Below are 19,632 nucleotides of genomic sequence, written 5' to 3'. Positions count from 1 at the left end.
AATTCCCTCTGAATAATCTGGTTTCATCTCATTGATTTTGATAAGAAATGTAATCTACATTTACTATTATTTATTTTTACATAAGCTAAAATTTCAAATTTGATCTAATCTTCAACTCCAACTTCATCTAGAAGCATACAATTGAAAATCCCTAATGGATACATTTTTGTAGATATACTTCTCTTGTTAATTTCCAATTTTATAAAATTATGATCAAAGAATGTGATTTATTTTCCTCTTTAGGAGGAAAATTATTAAACTGTTGACAGCAAAATATATTATCAATTTTATTCCATGCAACTAATTTCTTTCACATTCTAGTATTGCTGGGATTAAAAATAAATAATTCTAAAATAAAAAAATTAAACTCCTTAAATGTCCTTGATAGATAATTGTTCCATGAAATTGAAATTAACTTCATAGAATCATGTCAATTCTGAAAAGTACAGAAAGAAAAATAGAGACTAAAACACAGAAATATAACTTTATTTTTTTATTTTTTTAAAAGATTTTTTAGGGATCCCTGGGTGGCGTAGCGGTTTGGTGCCTGCCTTTGGCCCAGGGCGCGATCCTGGAGATCCGGGATCGAATCCCATGTCGGGCTCCCGGTGCATGGAGCCTGCTTCTCCCTCTGCCTTTGTCTCTGCCTCTCTCTCTCTCTCTGTGTGTGTGTGACTATCATAAAATAAATAAATAAATAAATAAATAAATAAATAAATAAATAAATAAATAAATGTAAAAAAAAAAAGATTTTTTATTTATTTATTGAGAGATAGAGAGAGAGAGAGGCAGAGGGAGAAGCAGGCTCCATGCAGGGAGCCCAACGTGGGACTCGATCCTGGGTCTTCAGGATCACGCCCTGGGCCAAAGACAGCACTAAACCACTGAGCCACTGGGGCTGCCCAGAAATACAATTTTAAAACATTTTTTTTGTAGTTAGGAAAAGACATTTTGGACCATACAAGGTCGAAGCCAAGCCATAGCAAAGGTGAATTGATACTTAATACCAAATGTTGCTCAGAGATTTGCTTCTCAAAGTGTGATGCTACAACCAGTGGCAGGGACTTTCTTGGTCCTACAAAATGCAGAATCATAGGCTCCACTGCAAGCCTCTGAAGCAGAATCTGCATTTTAACAAGATTCCCAGGTAATTCAGATGTACATTAACATTCCAGAAGCACTGGGTAGATTTTGAAATCTCTCTTGCCTAATCCAGATTCCTGGGCCATCGCTAAGTTTTCAGGTGGGGTCAAGAAGCTTCTGATGTATGGGAAGGACAGTAGTATATGCTGTAAATAAAGCACAGCCTGGAAGGGACAAGGATGAGCAAAACAGCTGAAATACAGCAGAAAGAGAAAAGAAAGGAAGTGGGTTCTTTGGAGGTGAGCTGCTTCTGTCACTTGAACACAGCCATCAAAATTCACCGTTTTCAGTGTCCTTTGACCTGAAAGTTTGTGGTCTAAAGACTTAGAAACATTTTTTTTTTCCTACACAGAGGAGACTTCCTGAGTTTATCTCTAAACCTCATAGCTCCCTTGAAAAAATTAAGTTTTTATGATTAGAAGGTATGGTAATGATGTGTTTTAAAATTTTATTTTAGAAGAGTCATCTGTGTCAAATTAAAAGGATATTAGGAAGTCTCTAAATTGATCTTGTCTTTACCTTTTGAGAAGCTTGGGCTACCTCTACTCCAAATGAGTTTCATTTGGAACCAGTATTAGTTCCTTGTCCTAAACTTAAAAAAAAAAAAAAAAAAGACTAAATTGGGCTGTTAATCCTAGTGAATTAATAAAAAAGTATATAGGAAAATGACAGACCCAGGGAACTGGAGGATATCCACACCCTTACTTTATGAAGAGAAATTTTTCCCACAGCAGCTCTGGCAGACATTCAACCCAAACATTTCAGGTGATAGGGAGCTTCTCACACTCCACTGTAGGATAGTGCTCATATTTTGGAAAGGTCGGGTGACTGGGAATTAGAAGGCACATATCCAGGTGTAACCCATGTCTTTTTAATAGTTTTTGGCCTAACTTAGTCACTGCCCCCAAGCCTCTTGTTCTATCTAATCTAGTGGCTCAAACTCACACCTTTTCAAAATGTCAATTCTAACCATAAGTGGGATTGAAAGGAGACTTGAGTCCAGTCCTCTGGGACTTGGCACAGCATCTCAGCTACCTTTGGCATCTGCCATTGTCCAATTGTAACAGACTACAGGGTGGATCTTATCTCTGGATGACAAACCTTCAGTGGTTTCAGAGAACCATCAACGTTTAGAATGAAAAGGGACCCACTAGTGAGTCCTGGTCAGGAATCAGTCAGGAAAAAAGAAACTAGCTGGCTGTGCCCATAGTTTAGTGCAAGAGATTGGGTATACAGGTGGCAGAGAGCTGAAAATTTTAAAAGGGGACACCGAGGCCATACAGGTAGTGACTGTAGGAAGCAAATGTAAACACTGGGACAGGAGGAGCAAATGGAAGAGAATCTAGAATTTCCTAAGAGGGAACTGCTGGAGCTGGGACCCAGACCTCTGAGGTCACCCGCTGGCTCTTGCTGCTTTCTCTGAGGGTGGCCCATGAGGCTGGAACCAGCTGTGAAAGCTATGGTGAAAACCGTTGCTGAGATGCGCTGATAGAAGCAGCAGGCAAGCAAGAAGGCAGCAAGGCCTTTTCTCTACTCCTGCATCCTAGCCTCCCTTTGGGGCTCCTATGGGCAGAGCTCAACAGGTTCTGGCAAAGGGAGATGTGGTCTGCAGAGCCCCGGCCCCAAGATCACAGGACAAGCCCAAGAAGATAGGTTTGGAGCAGAGACACTGGCTTGCTGACTCCTAGAAAGAGAACTTGGTGCCCCTCCTTCCCCTTTTACACTGGAGAACGACATCCAGAGCCTGTAAGAGGGTTGTCTAGGGCCTCAAGTAACAGTAGTACAACTAGTGCCAGCAGGCATAGGTATGCAAAAATACAATGACAGCTAAAATGCAATTTTGTAAGAGAGAAAACTTCCAACTCTGAATATGCTTAGATGGCAGAGAATTTATAGATAATAGGTGCATTTAGATGAGACATTTAAGATATGTTTTGGCTTGTAAAAGTCATACTAATTACAGTAATTTGTGTAAGTTAATTAATAACTAAGGTAGAGAATTACGATTATGTAGGCTAATACTAAAGGTGAGATCAACTCAGTTGTTTTATTTTAATTATAACATCAAGCCTCTGGTCATATAGGCATACTTTTCATTGTTTGTTTGTGTGATGTATCTGTACACAGAACTAAAAAAAAAAAGAAAGTATTAGCAAAAACATTGCCTGTTAGTGTTCTAATGGAGGCAAGGAAACAAAAACCAATGGAGCTACTAGGGAATATATCCTGAAACAAGATGCCCAGCCCCTTCAGATATGTAATCTTCATCATCATATCTCGTTTTCCCTGGGACATCAGAAATGATATTTTTTAAATGGTTTAAGATTACCTTAAAAAAATTCACAGATGGTCTGTTACAGGCAGGAAAACACAGGGAGTTTGTGAATTTTGAATCTCAGCTCTGCCACTTTCAAGGTGACCTTAAGTAAATTATTTTTGTTTCTTACTTGTTAAATGGGAATAGGAATATTCATTAATTTATTCAACAAATACTCCCTGAATGCCTATCATGTGCCTGGCTTTGCTCAAAGGCTTAGGGACCAATGAATCCTCCCTGCCCTCAATGAGCTTTCCTTTGCAGTGCTGGAAGGCAGAAAATAAACACATGAACTTATAAAATGTTAGATGGAAGTAAATAATATTTAAAAAAACAAAGCAAGATTAACAAGTAAAGAATGATGGGAGGGATCAATGCATACAGAAGACCTGTCTGATATATAGCATCTTAAGGGAAAAAGAGAGCCATGTGGTTATCTAAAGAACTTTCCAGGGCATCTTGGTGGCTCAGTGCGTTAAGTGTCTGCCTTGGGCTCAGGTCATGATCTCAGGGTCCTGGAATTGAGCCCCACATCCAGCGCCCTGCTCAGCAAGGAGCCTGCTTCTCCCTCTCCCTCTGCCTCTCCCCTGCTTGTGCTATCTCTCTCTCTCTCTCTCTCATGCTCTCTCTCAAATAATAAACACAATCTTAAAAAAAAGAAAGGAAGAAGTCTGAAGAAGAGCTTTCCAAACAGTGGGAACCAGAAACTCAAGGGTCCTGCAGTGGAAAGTACTTACTTAGTAAGGATATAGTGTACAGCAAGAGGTAGGTATAGTATAGTAGGAGATGAGCTTAGAGACCTGTGGGAAGAGGAGAAGGGGGCAGGACTAGATCATATAGGCCTTTTAGTTATGGAGATCTATTACAAAATTTAAAGAAGAGGACTGACATGATCTCAATTGTCTTAATGACTAGATGGAAGCTAGACTGCAGGAGGAGGTTAACAGAGGACACAGGGGGACCAATCTGGAATCTGTAATCTAGGTGAAAAAAAAAATGATGGCGGCTTGGAAAAGGTTGTCAGGGGAGGCAATGTTGAGAAGTGGCTGGGTTCAGGTAAGTTCCAAAGGACAAGCCAACAAAATCACTGAAGTATAGAGAGAGGAAAAGTAGACGGTGATCCAGAATTTTGGCCTGAGCAGCAAGAAGAATGGAGATGCTATTACTGAGAAGGGGAGGACAGTAGGAAGAGCTGATTAATAGTGCTAAGCCTATTGTGAGATAATAAATCAATGCAATAAATAAAATGACGTTAAAACAACCAACAGTCCATTCTTGGCCTACCGTAGGCATTCAACCAGTCTTAAATCCCCTCCCTATTCTTTAGAACACTTCTTTGTTACCACTTCTTGTTCTCAGAACATTTATGCACTACCCACATGCTCTCCCACCCTTTTTATTCACCACTTCTCTGAAAATCAATATATAATCAAAAAGTTTCCACATCAGTGGGAGGGTCAGCTAAACCTCACCTGAAAAAATCTCCAACAGACTAAAGAATCAGCATAGATAGATAAATTACATTTATAAATAAGGAAAGAAAAATATTTGACAACAAAACAACATGCATGGCAATCTTTTTGGTGCTTCAAAGTACTTAAAGTTCTTCAGTACCCTAAAAGTTTCCCCAGGTCTTGGTTGTTTTTTAATAGAATTTTTGTGAAGAGTACCTTATAATATTTTATAAGCATCCTTTTCTTAGAATTTCTGAAGAGAAGCTAAGAAACTGAAAAGTTATCCCCAAAATCTATCGAATGCTTACTGCATATGTATTTCTTGGCAGAATTTCCTAGTCGTTATTCTTTTGCCCAAAATTTTGAAGCATATTAAAAGGAAATAAGTAATGTAAATGTCTATGCACTTGTATTAGGTAAATATGTCCTAGCAATATTTTATCCAAAGCCAATCCAAGTAATAACCAACATATAAATGGAAGCATACAGTCTAAATACAAAAAGAAAAAAAGAAAAAGAGCTTGGTTCTTTAAAATTCTTTATTGTGGATTCATTTGCAATGTCAGTATTCAGTTCACATATCTCTATACTCTTAAGAATCATCAGCATTTAATTTATGAGTGTTTTTAGTTGGAAAGATTCTGCTGCTTAAAATTCAATTTGATCCCCTTGGTCTGACTTGAGGAATACTTACATCTTGTGTTTTTCCCAAAGCCCTCCTCTATCTCAATTTCCCATAATTAATAGAATCTTTAATCCAAAGTAGAATGGCACACCCACCACTTCCCTACCCCAGCTCAGGGGTGATAACAGAAAAGAGCAGCCCAGAGACAAATAAAATTTGTCCCATGGTTGCCACTCCTCTGCCCCCAGGGAACATCTAGTGTATGTATGGCTTCCTGTTGCATCGGAAGCTCGGTATACTGAGGGCTTAAGAAAGCAATCCTAAAGCCAGCCTAGAAGCAGCTGAGGCCCCACTGCGGGTGGGAAGCACACAAGCACAAACCAGCTTACCTGCAAGGAGCGTGTGGTTTGGATGTGCTCATTAGATTCTTCAGCAGAAAATAGAACACCCAGCTTTGTCAAGGAGGCACGGGGGCAAACAGAGACCTTTCTCTCATGCTCAGCAAGTAGAGGTATTGGCAGGGGCAACAAAACCCTTACAGATTTCTTAGATTTGTGACTCTAAAATTATGTATGGCAGGAACCTCTTCAGGTGCTTCAGGGTACCCAGTGAAAAATGTTTGACAAAAGCAAATCCTGATGGTGTTGACCCTATACAGAAAGCCAATGGTTGGACTCCCATATGCCAATGTTTGAGATAAAATGCAAAGAAGCTGTTGGCACTGGCTATGAAAAGCCCCTAGCTGACTATGTGGTCTTTTGTTCTGTTTCCCCAAGTATAACTTTCCTTTTTTTTTTTTTTAATTTTTATTTTTTCCCAAGTATAACTTTCCTAACTTGTGACCAGGGAATCATTTATCCTCAGGAAAAAAATGTGCTTCTTAAAACTTTTCTTTAGGTTAATCCTGTAAGACCCGTGTTTAAAACAAGGAGCAAGGTATACACCACTACAGGATCCCTTTAATTATGGAGACTGGTAATTATGGTAATTATTAGCAGCTTTAACTCTATTGACACCATGTCCGCCTTCTTCTAGCTGATGTGGCCCTATCCTTTGGCTTAGATGGGGAAGAAAATTGGTTTTGACTGGTGTGTTTTTGAATTTCAGGCATAGTTGCTGTTCTCTTCTGTGGAGTCACACAGGCACATTATACCTACAACAATCTGTCGTTGGATTCCAAAATGAGGACTAAACAGGTAAAAGAAAAAATTCACTACAGTCTTTGTCTCTTTTTACGGTGTAATGGTTATGTTGCAATTCTGCAATGCACTCGGAAAGAATTTCATTAGTGAAGGAAGAAAGTAAGCTTAAGGCATCATTATAGGTTGGATATTTATAGATTTTTTTTTCCTCCAGGATAACCATTAACAATTCTCTTGGTAAGCAAAAATATAGTTATAATCGTCTCTTCCTCCTGAGAAATGTGGAACATAGACTGACAGTCTTGAAGATGAAAGCCCCACAGTTGGTAATAATTCAGTCACTTACATCTAAAAGCATTATAAAGCATGTGAGATTGGGTAGTTATATAGAGAGAAGGAAATGAAGAAGAATAAGGAAGCGATGTTTGGTCTTTAATTGGGTGCTTTCGCTTCTAAGTAAACTCAGCTGCCAGTTGTCACACTAGCAAAATGTATCTCCCATATGCCAAAAACACATGTGTTTGGATATTTGTACGTGAACCTTCGTAGATTCCTTACACAAACATGTGCTGCACAGTCCCTCTGCGCCAAGTCGTATGCTAGATACTAGGGATAAAAGGACATAAGGTACGACCTTGTCTTTAAGAGGTTCGTTATCAAGTCTGCTGATGAGGATAAGGATATGGAATGAACAATTAATTATCCACAGTGTGATACAGAGTGTGATAGAAATATCTATATAGGATGTTTGGGGAGCGTTCAATAGGGCATCCTCTGTAGTTAGGATTGGGAAGGTGGCAAGAAAATTTCTAGAGATGATGTCTGATCTGAAGCTTGAAATACAAATAGAAGTCAGTTAGGTAATCATTTGGGATTTAGTGGAGGGTGGGCAGGTAGCATGAAGAGCATTTGAAGCCAAAGCTGAAGATGGGCAAAAAATATCTTAAGCAGTTGATCAAAGCACTGTAACTAGTTCTGTGTGGCTAGGGAATGGGGTAAGAGTTGAAACCATAGATAGAACCAGAGACCAGCTTAGGAAAAGACTTCCATACCTTGCGAAGGAGTGTTTAGATTTTGTCCTACAGGTAATGGGGAGTGGCTTAACCAACAGAAAGCCACATTGCATGAGAAATGTAGAAGTCTAAGATCAAGGTGTCAGCAGGATTAGTTCCTTCTGAAGGGCTGTGAAGGAGAATCTGTTCTAATCCTCTTTGATAGCTTCCGGTGGTTTGCTGGCAATCTTTGCTATTCTTTAACTTGTAGACACATCATCTTAATCTCTACCCTCCATGTTCATACGGCGTTCTCCCTATGAGTGAGTCTGTCTCCAAATGTCCCTATTTTATAAGGACGTCAGTCATTCTAGATGAAAGGCCTACTCTACTCTAGTACAACCTCATTTTAACTCAACTAATTATATTTTAAATGACCCTATTTCTAAATAAAGTCACTTTCTGAGGTATCGGGGCTTAGGACTTCAACATATGAATTTGGGGGATGCCCCATTCAGCCCATGATAAGAAGTCACTGAAGTGTCTGAAGCAAAATAATTTTAGGATAATCGGAGTTGCATTTTAGTAATAGCACTCTGGTAGACAAGAGGAGCATGAATCAAATGGCATTTGTATCAGTTACCTTTTGCTATGTAACACAACCATACAACCTAACCTCAGTGGCATCTGAAAATAAGCATTTCTCACACGTCTGCACAATTTAAGCCTAGAGTGGGCTTGGCTGGGGCATGTGCCATTGCCATCTGTCTGTCATTCTTCTCCTAGCAGAAGAGCAAGCCCTAATGTGCAAGTTCAATTCAAGCCTATGCTTGCATCATATTATCACATCCTGTTGGCCAAAGAAATCACATGCCTGAGCCCAAGGTCAAGAGACTGAGCAGGTCACTAGCCCACAGTGGGAGAGCACTGCAAGGTTATATGGTAAGGAGTATGGATATAGAGAATAATGAAGAACTGGACCAAATGATTGCAATCTACCCAAAATGCAAATGGAGGCAGAGAATCTTGTATAATAAGCCCAACAATGCTAAAAATATTTAATGTGATATTGGGACAGTAGGAGTAGAGAAAGACAATGACATCTGAGCAAAACCTATAATTGGCAAAGAATTCCCAAACAGTTTTTGAAGATTTACCATAAAGCTCTCTAAAATGGTTATTATTTTCCTCTCTCTTTGTCATGTCCAAAGCTCAGCAGGACCTGACCCTACCTCCCATCTACCCAAGGATTCTGCAAGGTCACCCTTCCCCCTCTGACCATCAGAGGAATCACAAAGATGCTATTATAGATATTTTAAGGACCCACAGTTTTGAAAAATGGAAGAAAAAAGGACACCAATACATAGAAACCTCCAACGTAGGATCCTTTTCATTATGGAGACTACCGCATTCCCTGGGGCTTAAAGGGAAATGTCTTGGGATGGTTTTTTCTGACCTTGTCTGGTTCCCTGAGCATTTGTATTCTGGAGAACTGAACTCTGGTTGGGGACTTGCACTTTTAAGTCATGCTACCTAGACTGCTCAGCAGAACTTCCAAGATAACTCATCTCATGGTGAGACAGCAACCTAGCACCTAGAGGAGGCAAAGCCAAAATCTGCCCTACAGCCTTTTGTTCTCCTCTGAATGACTTGACAAGCATTCCTTGATGACTGCCAGCATCTGTTTTCATAGTGTTTTCTTTTAAAGAAGGAGACTTTTTGCAAGTTCATTCTTTAACATCCAGATGATCACACCCCTCCATCTTTGTTTCCCCCTTTTACCTTCTTTCCTGGGTGCCTGATTCATAGTAAGAGCTTAATGAATGCCTTCCCTTCCTTTCTAATACCTTTCTCCATTTCTTTTCTCTCAGGATTTGCCATTTTCTACTGATTTTTCTCTCATAACGTATGTATATTTAGCCTTATACATATTTAAACATACATGCATACCTACACACCCATATTTTCCACCCTAGTGTACAGAGTTTGCGGTTACCACTTTGAAAGAAATGAGACCCAGCCCTTTAATTAAGAACCAGACAAGAGGTTCATGGCCACATCTGTGCCAGTATAGCAAGCAAAGTTCAAACTCCATATGGGAAACCAATGACAAATTGCAAAGAAAGGCCGAGGCAGGTGTTATAGAGGTTACCATTATTTCCTTTCTGAAACTGGAAAAGATTTGGAAAATATTATATGATAATATGTGGTTATATAGAACAATATCTTCTTCTGTACCTCCCTATACTGTGTTCACTGTTAGTGAGAAAAGTAGAAGTTACACTGGCTCTGGGGCTCTGTCCCCAGAACTGTTGAAGGGGAACAGAGGAAGTCAGTTAGTGAAGTCTAGAAACAATCTATGAAAATCAACTTTGTATTATAAAATGCATTTTATTCGTGGACTGTGCCTATATCAGCTAATCAAATAGCTACATCTGGTAGCAAAGACTTTTGAGAATTATATATCCTTTATAGCTTCAATAATTAGAGTGCCTTTTAAAAATTGCATTTTCACTTTAAAATATGTTTTGTGAATTGATTTTCACTCCAATCTTTGAAAAAAACTGTAACATCACTATGTGTTAGGCAGCATAATAGAGACACTCTGGTGCTGTTACCCACCACAAGACATATATATTTAAGGTTTTTTATCTGTTTGAGAGACAGAAAGCAGAGCATGTGAGAACATAAGGGTGGGGGGAGGGGGTGTTGCTAGGGGCAGAGGGAGAGGGAGAAGCAGACTCCCCACCAAGCAGGGAGCCCAATGCGGGGCTCGATCCTATGACCCTGGGATCATAACCCGAGCTAAAGGCAGGTGCCTAAATGACTGAGCCACCCAGGCTGCCCCAAATCATTCTAATAAAAAGTATACAAACATGTATGGCAATCCCTTTCCCTGCACTTGCAGTGATTTGCTTCCCTTAGGGTATCCACACATAGCCCTAGAAATAGACAAATAATGTAAACTCTGACTCTTGCCCAAGAAACTGAACACTGTTAGAGATACTCCAGATGGACATCAGCACATAGCAGTCTGTGGGCCTACAGGTCTAACTCTGAACCATCCAGAAGACTACCTACGGGCCCCATGATACACTACTCACACAGATCCCAGCCTGCCTCCCAACCCTTCCTCCTTCATGCCTTCACTTGCTAAGCAGGCCTGGGAGCTGGTAATCTGGGCTAAACTCCAGGTGTTTCCATAGCTATCTTTACCTTGCCTGAGGCTAACTTGCAAAACATGCACTGCCACATCACCCCTTTTAACTAGAATTTCTCCTTCCCTGCCTGCAGTTCCCACCTAAAAATTGTTTTCAACTGATACACATGAACCTATAATATTAACTTAAATAATCAACATCTATTATGCATTAACATGTATGAAGTATTTATTTCATTCACTTTCTACTTACTTTCCTACCTAAGAAGTAACTCTCCTCATTATCACTGATTACCTTCATTCATACAACTAGTATTTTTTGAGAGCCTATTTTGTACCAGTTACTGTTCAAGGTGCTGGGGTACAAAAGTGAATAAAAAAGAATTTCTGGGAACCCCAGGTGGCTCAGCGGTTTGGGGCCGCCTTTGGCCCAAGAGGTGATCCTGGACACCCAGGATCGAGTCCTGCGTCAGGCTTCCTGCCTGGAGCCTGCTTCTCCCTCTACCTGTCTCTCTCTCTCTCTCTCTCTCTCTCTCTCTCTCTCTCTGTGTCTCTCATGAATAAATAAATAAAATCTTTAAAAAATAAAGAAGAATTTCTTCAGTAGAGGATATTTTTTTGTAATCAGAATGGATATGCTAAATTATATAGTGTATTTATGGCAAGTTATAAGCCCAATAATAAAGCAGAGAAGGGAGTTAGGAATATATGTATGGGGAAGTAGTGTTGCAATTTTAGAGGCGTGGTCAGGGAAGGTCTCAATAAGAAAGTGATACTTGAAAGAAGTAAAAGAGAAAGTTACATGGACATTTGGAGCAGAGCTGTCCAGAAATTGAAGAACGACAGATACAGAGGTCACCTGAGGCAAAATGACCAATGTGGCTGAGGTAAAGTGGACCAAGGGAGAATATGACCGTACCAAAGCAGTAACAGAAAAAGGTCATGGAGAGTCTAAACAAGGTGAAGAAACACTGGAGGCTTTCAAGTAAAGGCATAGCATAATATGATTTAAATTTTAAAAGAATGGAGGCATCATTATTAGCCAAGGAGCAATGCAAGATAGCAGGTTTGAGGGACAGTTGGGAACAGAGTGTTGACTTGTTACATTTGAGATGTGGATTAGTCAATAAAATGGAACTAATGAATAGCTTGTTGGACATAGAATTCTGGAGCTCGGGAGAGAGGTTGAGGTGAGAAGTATAATTTTGGATGTCATCAGCATAGAGATGATACTGAAAACATGAAACTAGATAAGATGTCTAAGTAAAGGGGAGAGATCCAGAAACCAAGCCTTGAGGCACTCCAAAAATAAGACTTTGGGAACCAGCAAAGGAGATTGAGATAGTAGCCAGTAGGGAGAAGGAAAATCAAGAAAATATGGTGCCCTGGAAATCAACTGAAGAGAGTGTCTCAAAAAGGAGCATGATGAATTGTGCCAAATTCTGCTGAATGGTCAAGTAAGATGAAGAGCATGAACATCATTGATGACATTGATAAGAGCCTTATTGGTGGAGTGTCAGGGTAAATGCCTAGTTATAACCGGGTTCAAGAGAGGATGGAAGGAAAGAAATTGGAAACTGCATTTAAAGACATGTCTTTCAAAGGAATTTTGCTATAAAAGGGAGCAGGGCAATGAGATACTAACTAGAAGAAGTGAGGCCAAAAAAAATTATTTTCAAGGTGGAAAAATAACATTACTTTTATTGCTGATAGAAATAAACCAAAAATGAGAAGACTGTGTGTTAGAGGGTTTGCCAAAGCTTATAAGGGGCAGAGGCAAGTTTTGAACTTAGATCTTTTGACTTTGTAGTTCAAACAATTTTGCTCATTAGTAAATATTCTTTTATTTCTTCTTCTAATAAAATAAGATTTTATTTATTTATTTATTTATTTATTTATTTATTTATTTAAGTTACTTAAGAGAGAGACAGAGACAGCACAAACATGAGCAGGGGGAGGAGTGGAGGGAGAGGGAGAAGCAGGTTCCCTGCTCAGCAGGAAGCTCAACTTGAGGCTCTATCCCAGGACCCTGGGGTTCATAACCCAAGCTGAAGGCAGACACTTAAGTGACTGAGCCACCCAGGGGCCCCAGTAAATATTCTTTGATTAATAGATGCAATAGCAGCAATTGTGGGGTTGAGCATCATTTATTCAGTAAACCTTGAGTGGATGGATAGATGAATGAATGAATGAATGAATGAATGAATGAATGAACAAATGAATATTTAGTGATCTATAAAAAAAGAATATTTGGCGCTGTATTATATTTCCATTAATACAGGTAATGAGTCATTTATCTTATATTTAATTCTATAATCTTTGAAAATCTAGCAATTTTAGTGCATTTTAATTTTTTTTTCTAAAGTACAGGTTTGGATTGACATGGATATTTTCATGCATTTATTTTTGAAAAGCCAGATTCTTTGTCTAACATTTATGAGCAAACAATGACATCTTCATTATAGCACATTCTTTCCAGATGCTTATTTTATTTCCATTCCCCCTCGATGATATTTTGAGTGTTTATCACCATTGAATGGAAAGGCAGCAATGCAAATCCAAATTTATATTTCCAATAAAAAAAAAAAAACAATGGTGCCAAATTGGATGTGCTGTGTGTGCATGACTTTGTAAGAAAACTCAAGAAAAAGATCTGGAATGTGAGAAAGATCAGATGATATGGTGGAAAGAAGCCTGAGCATCCAGTACACTGGACTTTGCTCCTCATTTCTATGACTAATGGTGGAGGCCTTGGATAATTAATTTAACACCTGTGACTTCTGTTTTCTCATTTGTAAAATGAATGACTGAACGATATGACTGGTTTTTAAGGATCATGCTCTAAACCTAATATTCTGTGACTTGACACAGAGCATAACATATGCATCTGTTTCCTTCTCCCAGAGTAGGATTGGTCAGAGATCACTTGCTTACAGACTGCATGCACAAAGATGAGAGTGGGGATCAGAGTTTGCCATTGATCTTGAGGACAAATCATTGGGTAGACCATGTTTAATAAAATGTCAAATCAAAACCAAAGTCCCTGGTCTATCCTGGGGTGAAAAGTTTTACTGAGGGCTGGTATTTCTTCTGGAAATCTCTCTTGTTCCTGAGTGGTTGTAATGGCTTTTTCTAAGACTGTCTATATCCCTGAGGTGGAGAGTACAGGGCTTATATTGTTCCCATTGAGTCTCAAGATCTGACTGAAGGGCTTTCCAGCCTTTCAGTTCAAGCATGGATTGATGGTGGACTAAGCACCACATAACTGCATGGCAGACATCATGCTAGAAGCCAGAGAGACAAAGACAAATAAGACCCAACTCTCATCCTTAGGAGTTCCTGCTATAGCAGGGGACACATACTTGCATATGCACACATATGCATCCCCATGTATATACACATGCTAGCCCACACACGCACAAACAACGACACCACATAACAAATGTTAACACAGAAGGATGTGCAACATGTCATGGGAACCGGAAAACTGAATTACTTCCTGGAGGCAAGGTGTTCATGGGAAGCTTATTGTGAATTGGATGTTTGGATAATTGGAAGATTATCATACAGTTTTCATGGGATATAAAAGCAAAGAGAAAAGAGTAAGCAAAAGTACAAAACTAAGCAAGAGCTCAACAAGTCCCAGAAACAAAGAGGTAATGCATTGTGACTGGGGGTGGGTAGCCTTGAGGAAGTAGATTGGAGTGTGTTGAGGCCACTGGTGTAGTTTAGGGAGCAGAAAGGGAAGGGTGTGGGAGAGAGCTGAGAATTAAAATGCAGAGGTGGTTGCAGGTGGAACCTTTTAGTGTCCCACTGTGCTACATTTAGGACAACTGTATTCTATAAGGCTAATAACTGCTTAAGGCTTTTAGGCATAGGGATGATGATAATAATCAGATTCATGCCTTACAAAGATAATGAAGGAAATGACATCAATCCGCGACATCTATCTCACTGCTCACCACACTTCCTTTTGAAAAACTACTTATATATATATAACATCTAAATTTATCTTAACCTTTTGTACCTTTAGACATATTTCTGTCCTGTCTAACCTCTTCGGATGTTGTGGTTGATATGAAAAGTTATGGAAATTTACCACTTGATTTTTGCCTTAAACTTAGGAGTTCATTAAATACTTGCTGAATTAATAAATAAATGAATGAATGAATGAATGAATTATGGCCATGAACATTCCAAGACAAAAAATAGAGAAGGGAAACAATATATGCTAATTAATGGTTTTATTTAATTCTGATATGATGCATTAATTTAAATGTAATGAGTTGGAAGCATAAAGCAAATGTCTAAGGTAATCCTGAGATATTGAAAGAAAGATCAAGTACAATTCCATTACTTATGTGAGTTTCCTGCAGTGTGCCTCCACCTTATTGATTTGCATTACAGTGGTTTTGATTATGGTTTTGTGCAATTTTTCTCCGTCACTTTTAACAAAAGCAGGCACATTCCATCCCAGTTACCTGTTCCAAGGCACAGTGGAGAGAAAGAGAGAGAGAGAGACTGTCATGGGCAACAATGCCCCTGCTTCCCTGGCTTCTGAGAAGTAAGATCAAAGATATCTTCATAAAGCATAGAATTGACTTTTTTTATTTTTTTACTCTAATTACATTTCTTTTGTCAAGATTTCCACCACTTTTCTTCTTCCCTTCATTCAAAGTACTTTAAAAATACCATCCTAGAAGGGTTGAATTTATAAATGATGCCAAAGTGTTTAAATTTCTCCTTAACTAAGCTGGTGATTCTTTTCAATGAAACTCATTATATTGTATAAAGGACATTTAGTAGTTCAGCTAATAAGTGTTCTTTTTTAAATGCTAATGAAAGTGGAGCTCCCACATCATGGCAAGAGCACACTGTACTTTCAGTGCCCAGAAAGAACTATTGTCTGCGAACCCCTAGTTAAGAAGCCTTACTCTACAACCAGTGTGCATTATAGTAGGGGGTCACAAATGACCATTTGGCACCCCTGGCAGTGGGTGAGTCCTATATGCTGGGAACTGAGGCCCAGGGAGGAATGAAACTAAGACATGAATTGTGCTTTCCCTTGAAAATCTTTCACATACATGTTTTTCTTTGATAAAGCTATAATTGTACTGTAACTTCTCAATTAAATCTTATCTACTCTTTCAACCACACATCTGTGTCTGTTTATCATAGTATATAATTGCAGTTGAATTTTTTAAGTCATAAAATCCAAGAAATTCAGGGGCACATGGGTGGCTCAGGCAGTTAAGCATCCAACTCTTGAGTTTTGCTCAGGTCATGATCTCAGGGTCATGAGTTGGGCTGAATCCTGTGTGTGGAGGCTGTTTAAGATTCTCTCTCTACCCCCTCCAACGCCCACCCCCGGTGCATGTGCGCTCTCGTTCTTTAAAAAAAAAAAAAAATCCAAGAAGTTCAGGGTGAGGTGAGACTATAAAGATAAGCATTTAAACTCAGAACTGTATTGGAGGAAACTGAATCCCAAGAAAGTTCATGACTTGGAGGGGTAGAGTCAGTTCTCCAACCCAGGGGCCAAACTGGACATAAATCAGTACTCAAGGGATATGTACTATAAGCTAAAAAATACCTAGTACCAAAAAAAAAAAAATACCTAGTACCTACCTCTAAAAGCAACCTTTGATGTATTAGTTATTGTTGTGTAACAAATTACCCCAACACTTAGAAGCTTAAAACTTGTATATTTCATACAGTTTTTGAGGGCTCTGAGTCCAGGGGCATCAGTTTAGCTGGATAGTTCTAGCTCATAGTCTCTCATGATGCTGTAGACAAGCTGTTGACCAAAGCTGAAGCATCTGAAGATGGAGGCCTGGAGGCCTGAAGGACCCACTACAGGATGGTGTACTCACATGGCTGTTCGTAGAAGGTTCAGTTATTGAACACGTGTCATCCATAGAGCTGCTTGAGTGTCCTCCGTGATATGAACATTTACTTTCCCTCAGAGCAACTGAAACTAAAGAGAGAGAGAGAGAGAGAGGAAGAAGAGAGTTGAAAAGTCACACATTGTCACTACCATAATCTGTCTGTTAGAAACACTAAGTCACTAAGACCAGTCCACACTCCATGGGAGGAGAATTAAGCTCCCCCTCTTGAAGAGAGGTATATCAAAGAATTGTGGACATATTTTAAAACTGCTATGGTGCCTGATGACATTTTTTGGAAGCAATTTCTTGGTAATGGTTTCAATTTCTTATAAGGTTGAATATTCAGGTTTTCTACTTCTTTAGTCAACTTTACTTTCCTACTAAACTATCTATCCTCTCCAGATTTTAAAAAATGTTAATAACAATGGTTGAACTCTATATTGTGCAAGGCACTATAAATATATCTCATTAAATTATCCCAGTTAATATTCACTGAAAGATTCATGAAGTAAATACCACTATTAGTCACATTTCTCAAAGGATAGAATTGTGCATCATAACCCATTATTATTTTTCAATATTGTTTTAATGCATTTGATTATATACCTTTCCTAAAGAAAATAATGTGCATGTATTTTCTCCCTTTCTTCATTTATGAAACTGCATATTATATCAATCATTTTGAGAAACATCTTTTACATCTACTTATCCATTTCACTACTGTTCCCTCTAGTTCATTCTTCACTACTTATCACTCTTATTGTCCTTCCTCTCTTTGGGCTTCTCTTCACTTCTTCTTCACTCTTTCCTATAATAGAGGATATGAACCCAAGTAACCTTTTCCCTGCTGACTGCCACTCCTCCCTTTGCTCTTCTTCTTCTTTTTCAGCTTTAACACTGGCCTCAAAGGAGCTTAATAGGTAGAACCAAGAAAGTCTTTTCATTTTCCACCCAGGTATGGCTGCTATCACTTCTGTTCACCTCTTTATCTTGTGACAGATATTTTATTCCAGTTTGCTACTACTGGTTTTCTTTTTTCAAGATTTATCAGTATTCCTTGCAGCTAAGAATAATTGAGTATTATTAGTTGTTTTCTTCTGATTCTTCATCACCATCATAAAAGGCTCTGTAGTAGAGTCACCTACCAGGACTATCTTTATATCTACCCAATAGGCAATGTCTTTATGGCCCATATTAATTCACCTTTAAATTTATTTTTTTTAAAGATTTTATTTATTTATTCATGAGAGACAGAGAGAGAGAGACACAGGCACAGGCAGAGGGAGAAGCAGGCTCTATGCAGGGAGCCTGACATGGGACTCGATCCTAGATCCCAGGATCATGCCCTGAGCCAAAGGCAGATGCTCAACTGCTGAGCCACCCGGGCATCCCCATTTAGCTTTCTATAAAATTTAATTTTCTTTATTACATTTTCCCCAAAATAATGGCTTTGTATTCTTTTTCACTATGTAGAGCCTCAGCCCCTCAGAGAGATAATTCTCTCTCTCTTGCTCTCATTTTTGTTCTTTGTCTCACTCTTTTTTCTCTTATTCTTTAGCCTTTAGAAAACAAAACAAAACAAAATACTATCATTAATACTTGAATATCAACATGTAAGTATATATTGTCCTTCTATGTATGGGTCTGATTCAATGGGTAATGGAAGAATTTATCTGAATAGGATTTAAAAGATTGGCTGGCTTGGTCCATGCTTTAATGACATTCAGGACAGATGGTTGCTCATTATTACCTTAAAATTTCTAAGGATGGCAATGGCATAACCCCCTTGAATAGCCCATTATGGTTTTATTACCCTGCTTGATAGGTGCAGGTATGAAGGGCTTCAGTCTCATAATGGCATTTTGGGATGATAAATGGAAATTACTGTAATTTTTCTACTCATTTTAATTAAATTTTATTGATGCAGCACAGAAAACATCAAAGCTGAATACCTGTGCTGGAGTGTGTGTTTGTTAAAGAATGTTGCCAAGTTTAAGGATGCCATTTCCTCGATGGTCTTGAAAGATGCAGCAAATGGATTTAATAAAATGCTAAGTCTTTGTGCAATTCCTTCAGAAGAGAAATTGAATTGCTTCTGGAGACAACAGATCAAAAATCCAAAGAATCCCATCAGTGGGGATATGATAGAGAACCCTGATTAAAGTACCTGAAAGGGAAATCTAATAAATGAGAATAAGAATTTGGTTTTAGGAAAGTCACTTAACACAATTGTTCTGGCTTACACTGAGAAAGAGCTTGATTGGAATCAGCAGTGACTGATCTGTTCTTAAGGGAGAAGAGAATGTCCTTTATAATGGACCTGCTTTAGCAGTGAACATCCAGGTAACAAGCTATTTCTGATATATTTTTCCATTGGTTCCAAGTTGTTAAAAGATTATGCTTGAACACTTACTTCTTTTCCTTTTTTTTTTTTTTTCTGTGCCTTGTCCCTTCAAATTAAAGTTTCAAGGACAAATTAGAGGGGCAAAGATATCTGATCAAAAATAAAGGAATTATTCTGTTGGGAAAGAATGTCTAATCTCTTCTCAGTCACTGTAGGTAACTGGATTTGCACAACTCTTCTCTTTCCCAGACACTTTTCCCAGACACTATTTCCCAGCCAAAATGTGGCTGTTGGGACCTCTGAACAAAGTGTTGTTTCTGGTTTCTAGGACAATGACTTCGTATCTTAGCACTTGTCATCCTCCACCTTGCTCTTCCTTTCTAGAGAGGCTGTCCTAATGGTAGAAAATCTCTTGGCCATCTAGAAACAGAGAGACAGGGAGAAGCAGCTACCACATGGGATCAGAACCAGCGAGTGTCAGAATTCTGAGTTCTGACACAGCAAGTTTCTGGACAGTTAATATAAAGTTCTGTGAGTAGCCGCTGGGATCTTCCCTAGGGCCAGAAAGCA

At 38.9% G+C, this 19,632-nt stretch overlaps 1 protein-coding gene across 3 annotated transcripts in view; it reads left to right on the top strand.

Moving 5' to 3' along the window:
- The window catches only part of SLC9A9 (solute carrier family 9 member A9), a 538,349-nt gene that overhangs the window by 256,632 nt on the left and 262,085 nt on the right, over window positions 1-19,632 (top strand). For all 3 annotated transcript variants that reach the window (XM_038571125.1, XM_038571123.1, XM_038571124.1), the window contains exon 9: window positions 6,647-6,735. In XM_038571125.1, the coding sequence (XP_038427053.1) occupies window positions 6,647-6,735 (89 nt within the window). The remainder of the gene's footprint in view (window positions 1-6,646; window positions 6,736-19,632) is intronic.

This window comes from Canis lupus, chromosome 23, assembly GCF_011100685.1.
Source record: "Canis lupus familiaris isolate Mischka breed German Shepherd chromosome 23, alternate assembly UU_Cfam_GSD_1.0, whole genome shotgun sequence".
Lineage (NCBI taxonomy): Eukaryota > Metazoa > Chordata > Mammalia > Carnivora > Canidae > Canis > Canis lupus.
Note: the sequence above shows the minus strand (reverse complement) of the source record. Positions and strands in the feature narration are given on the sequence as shown.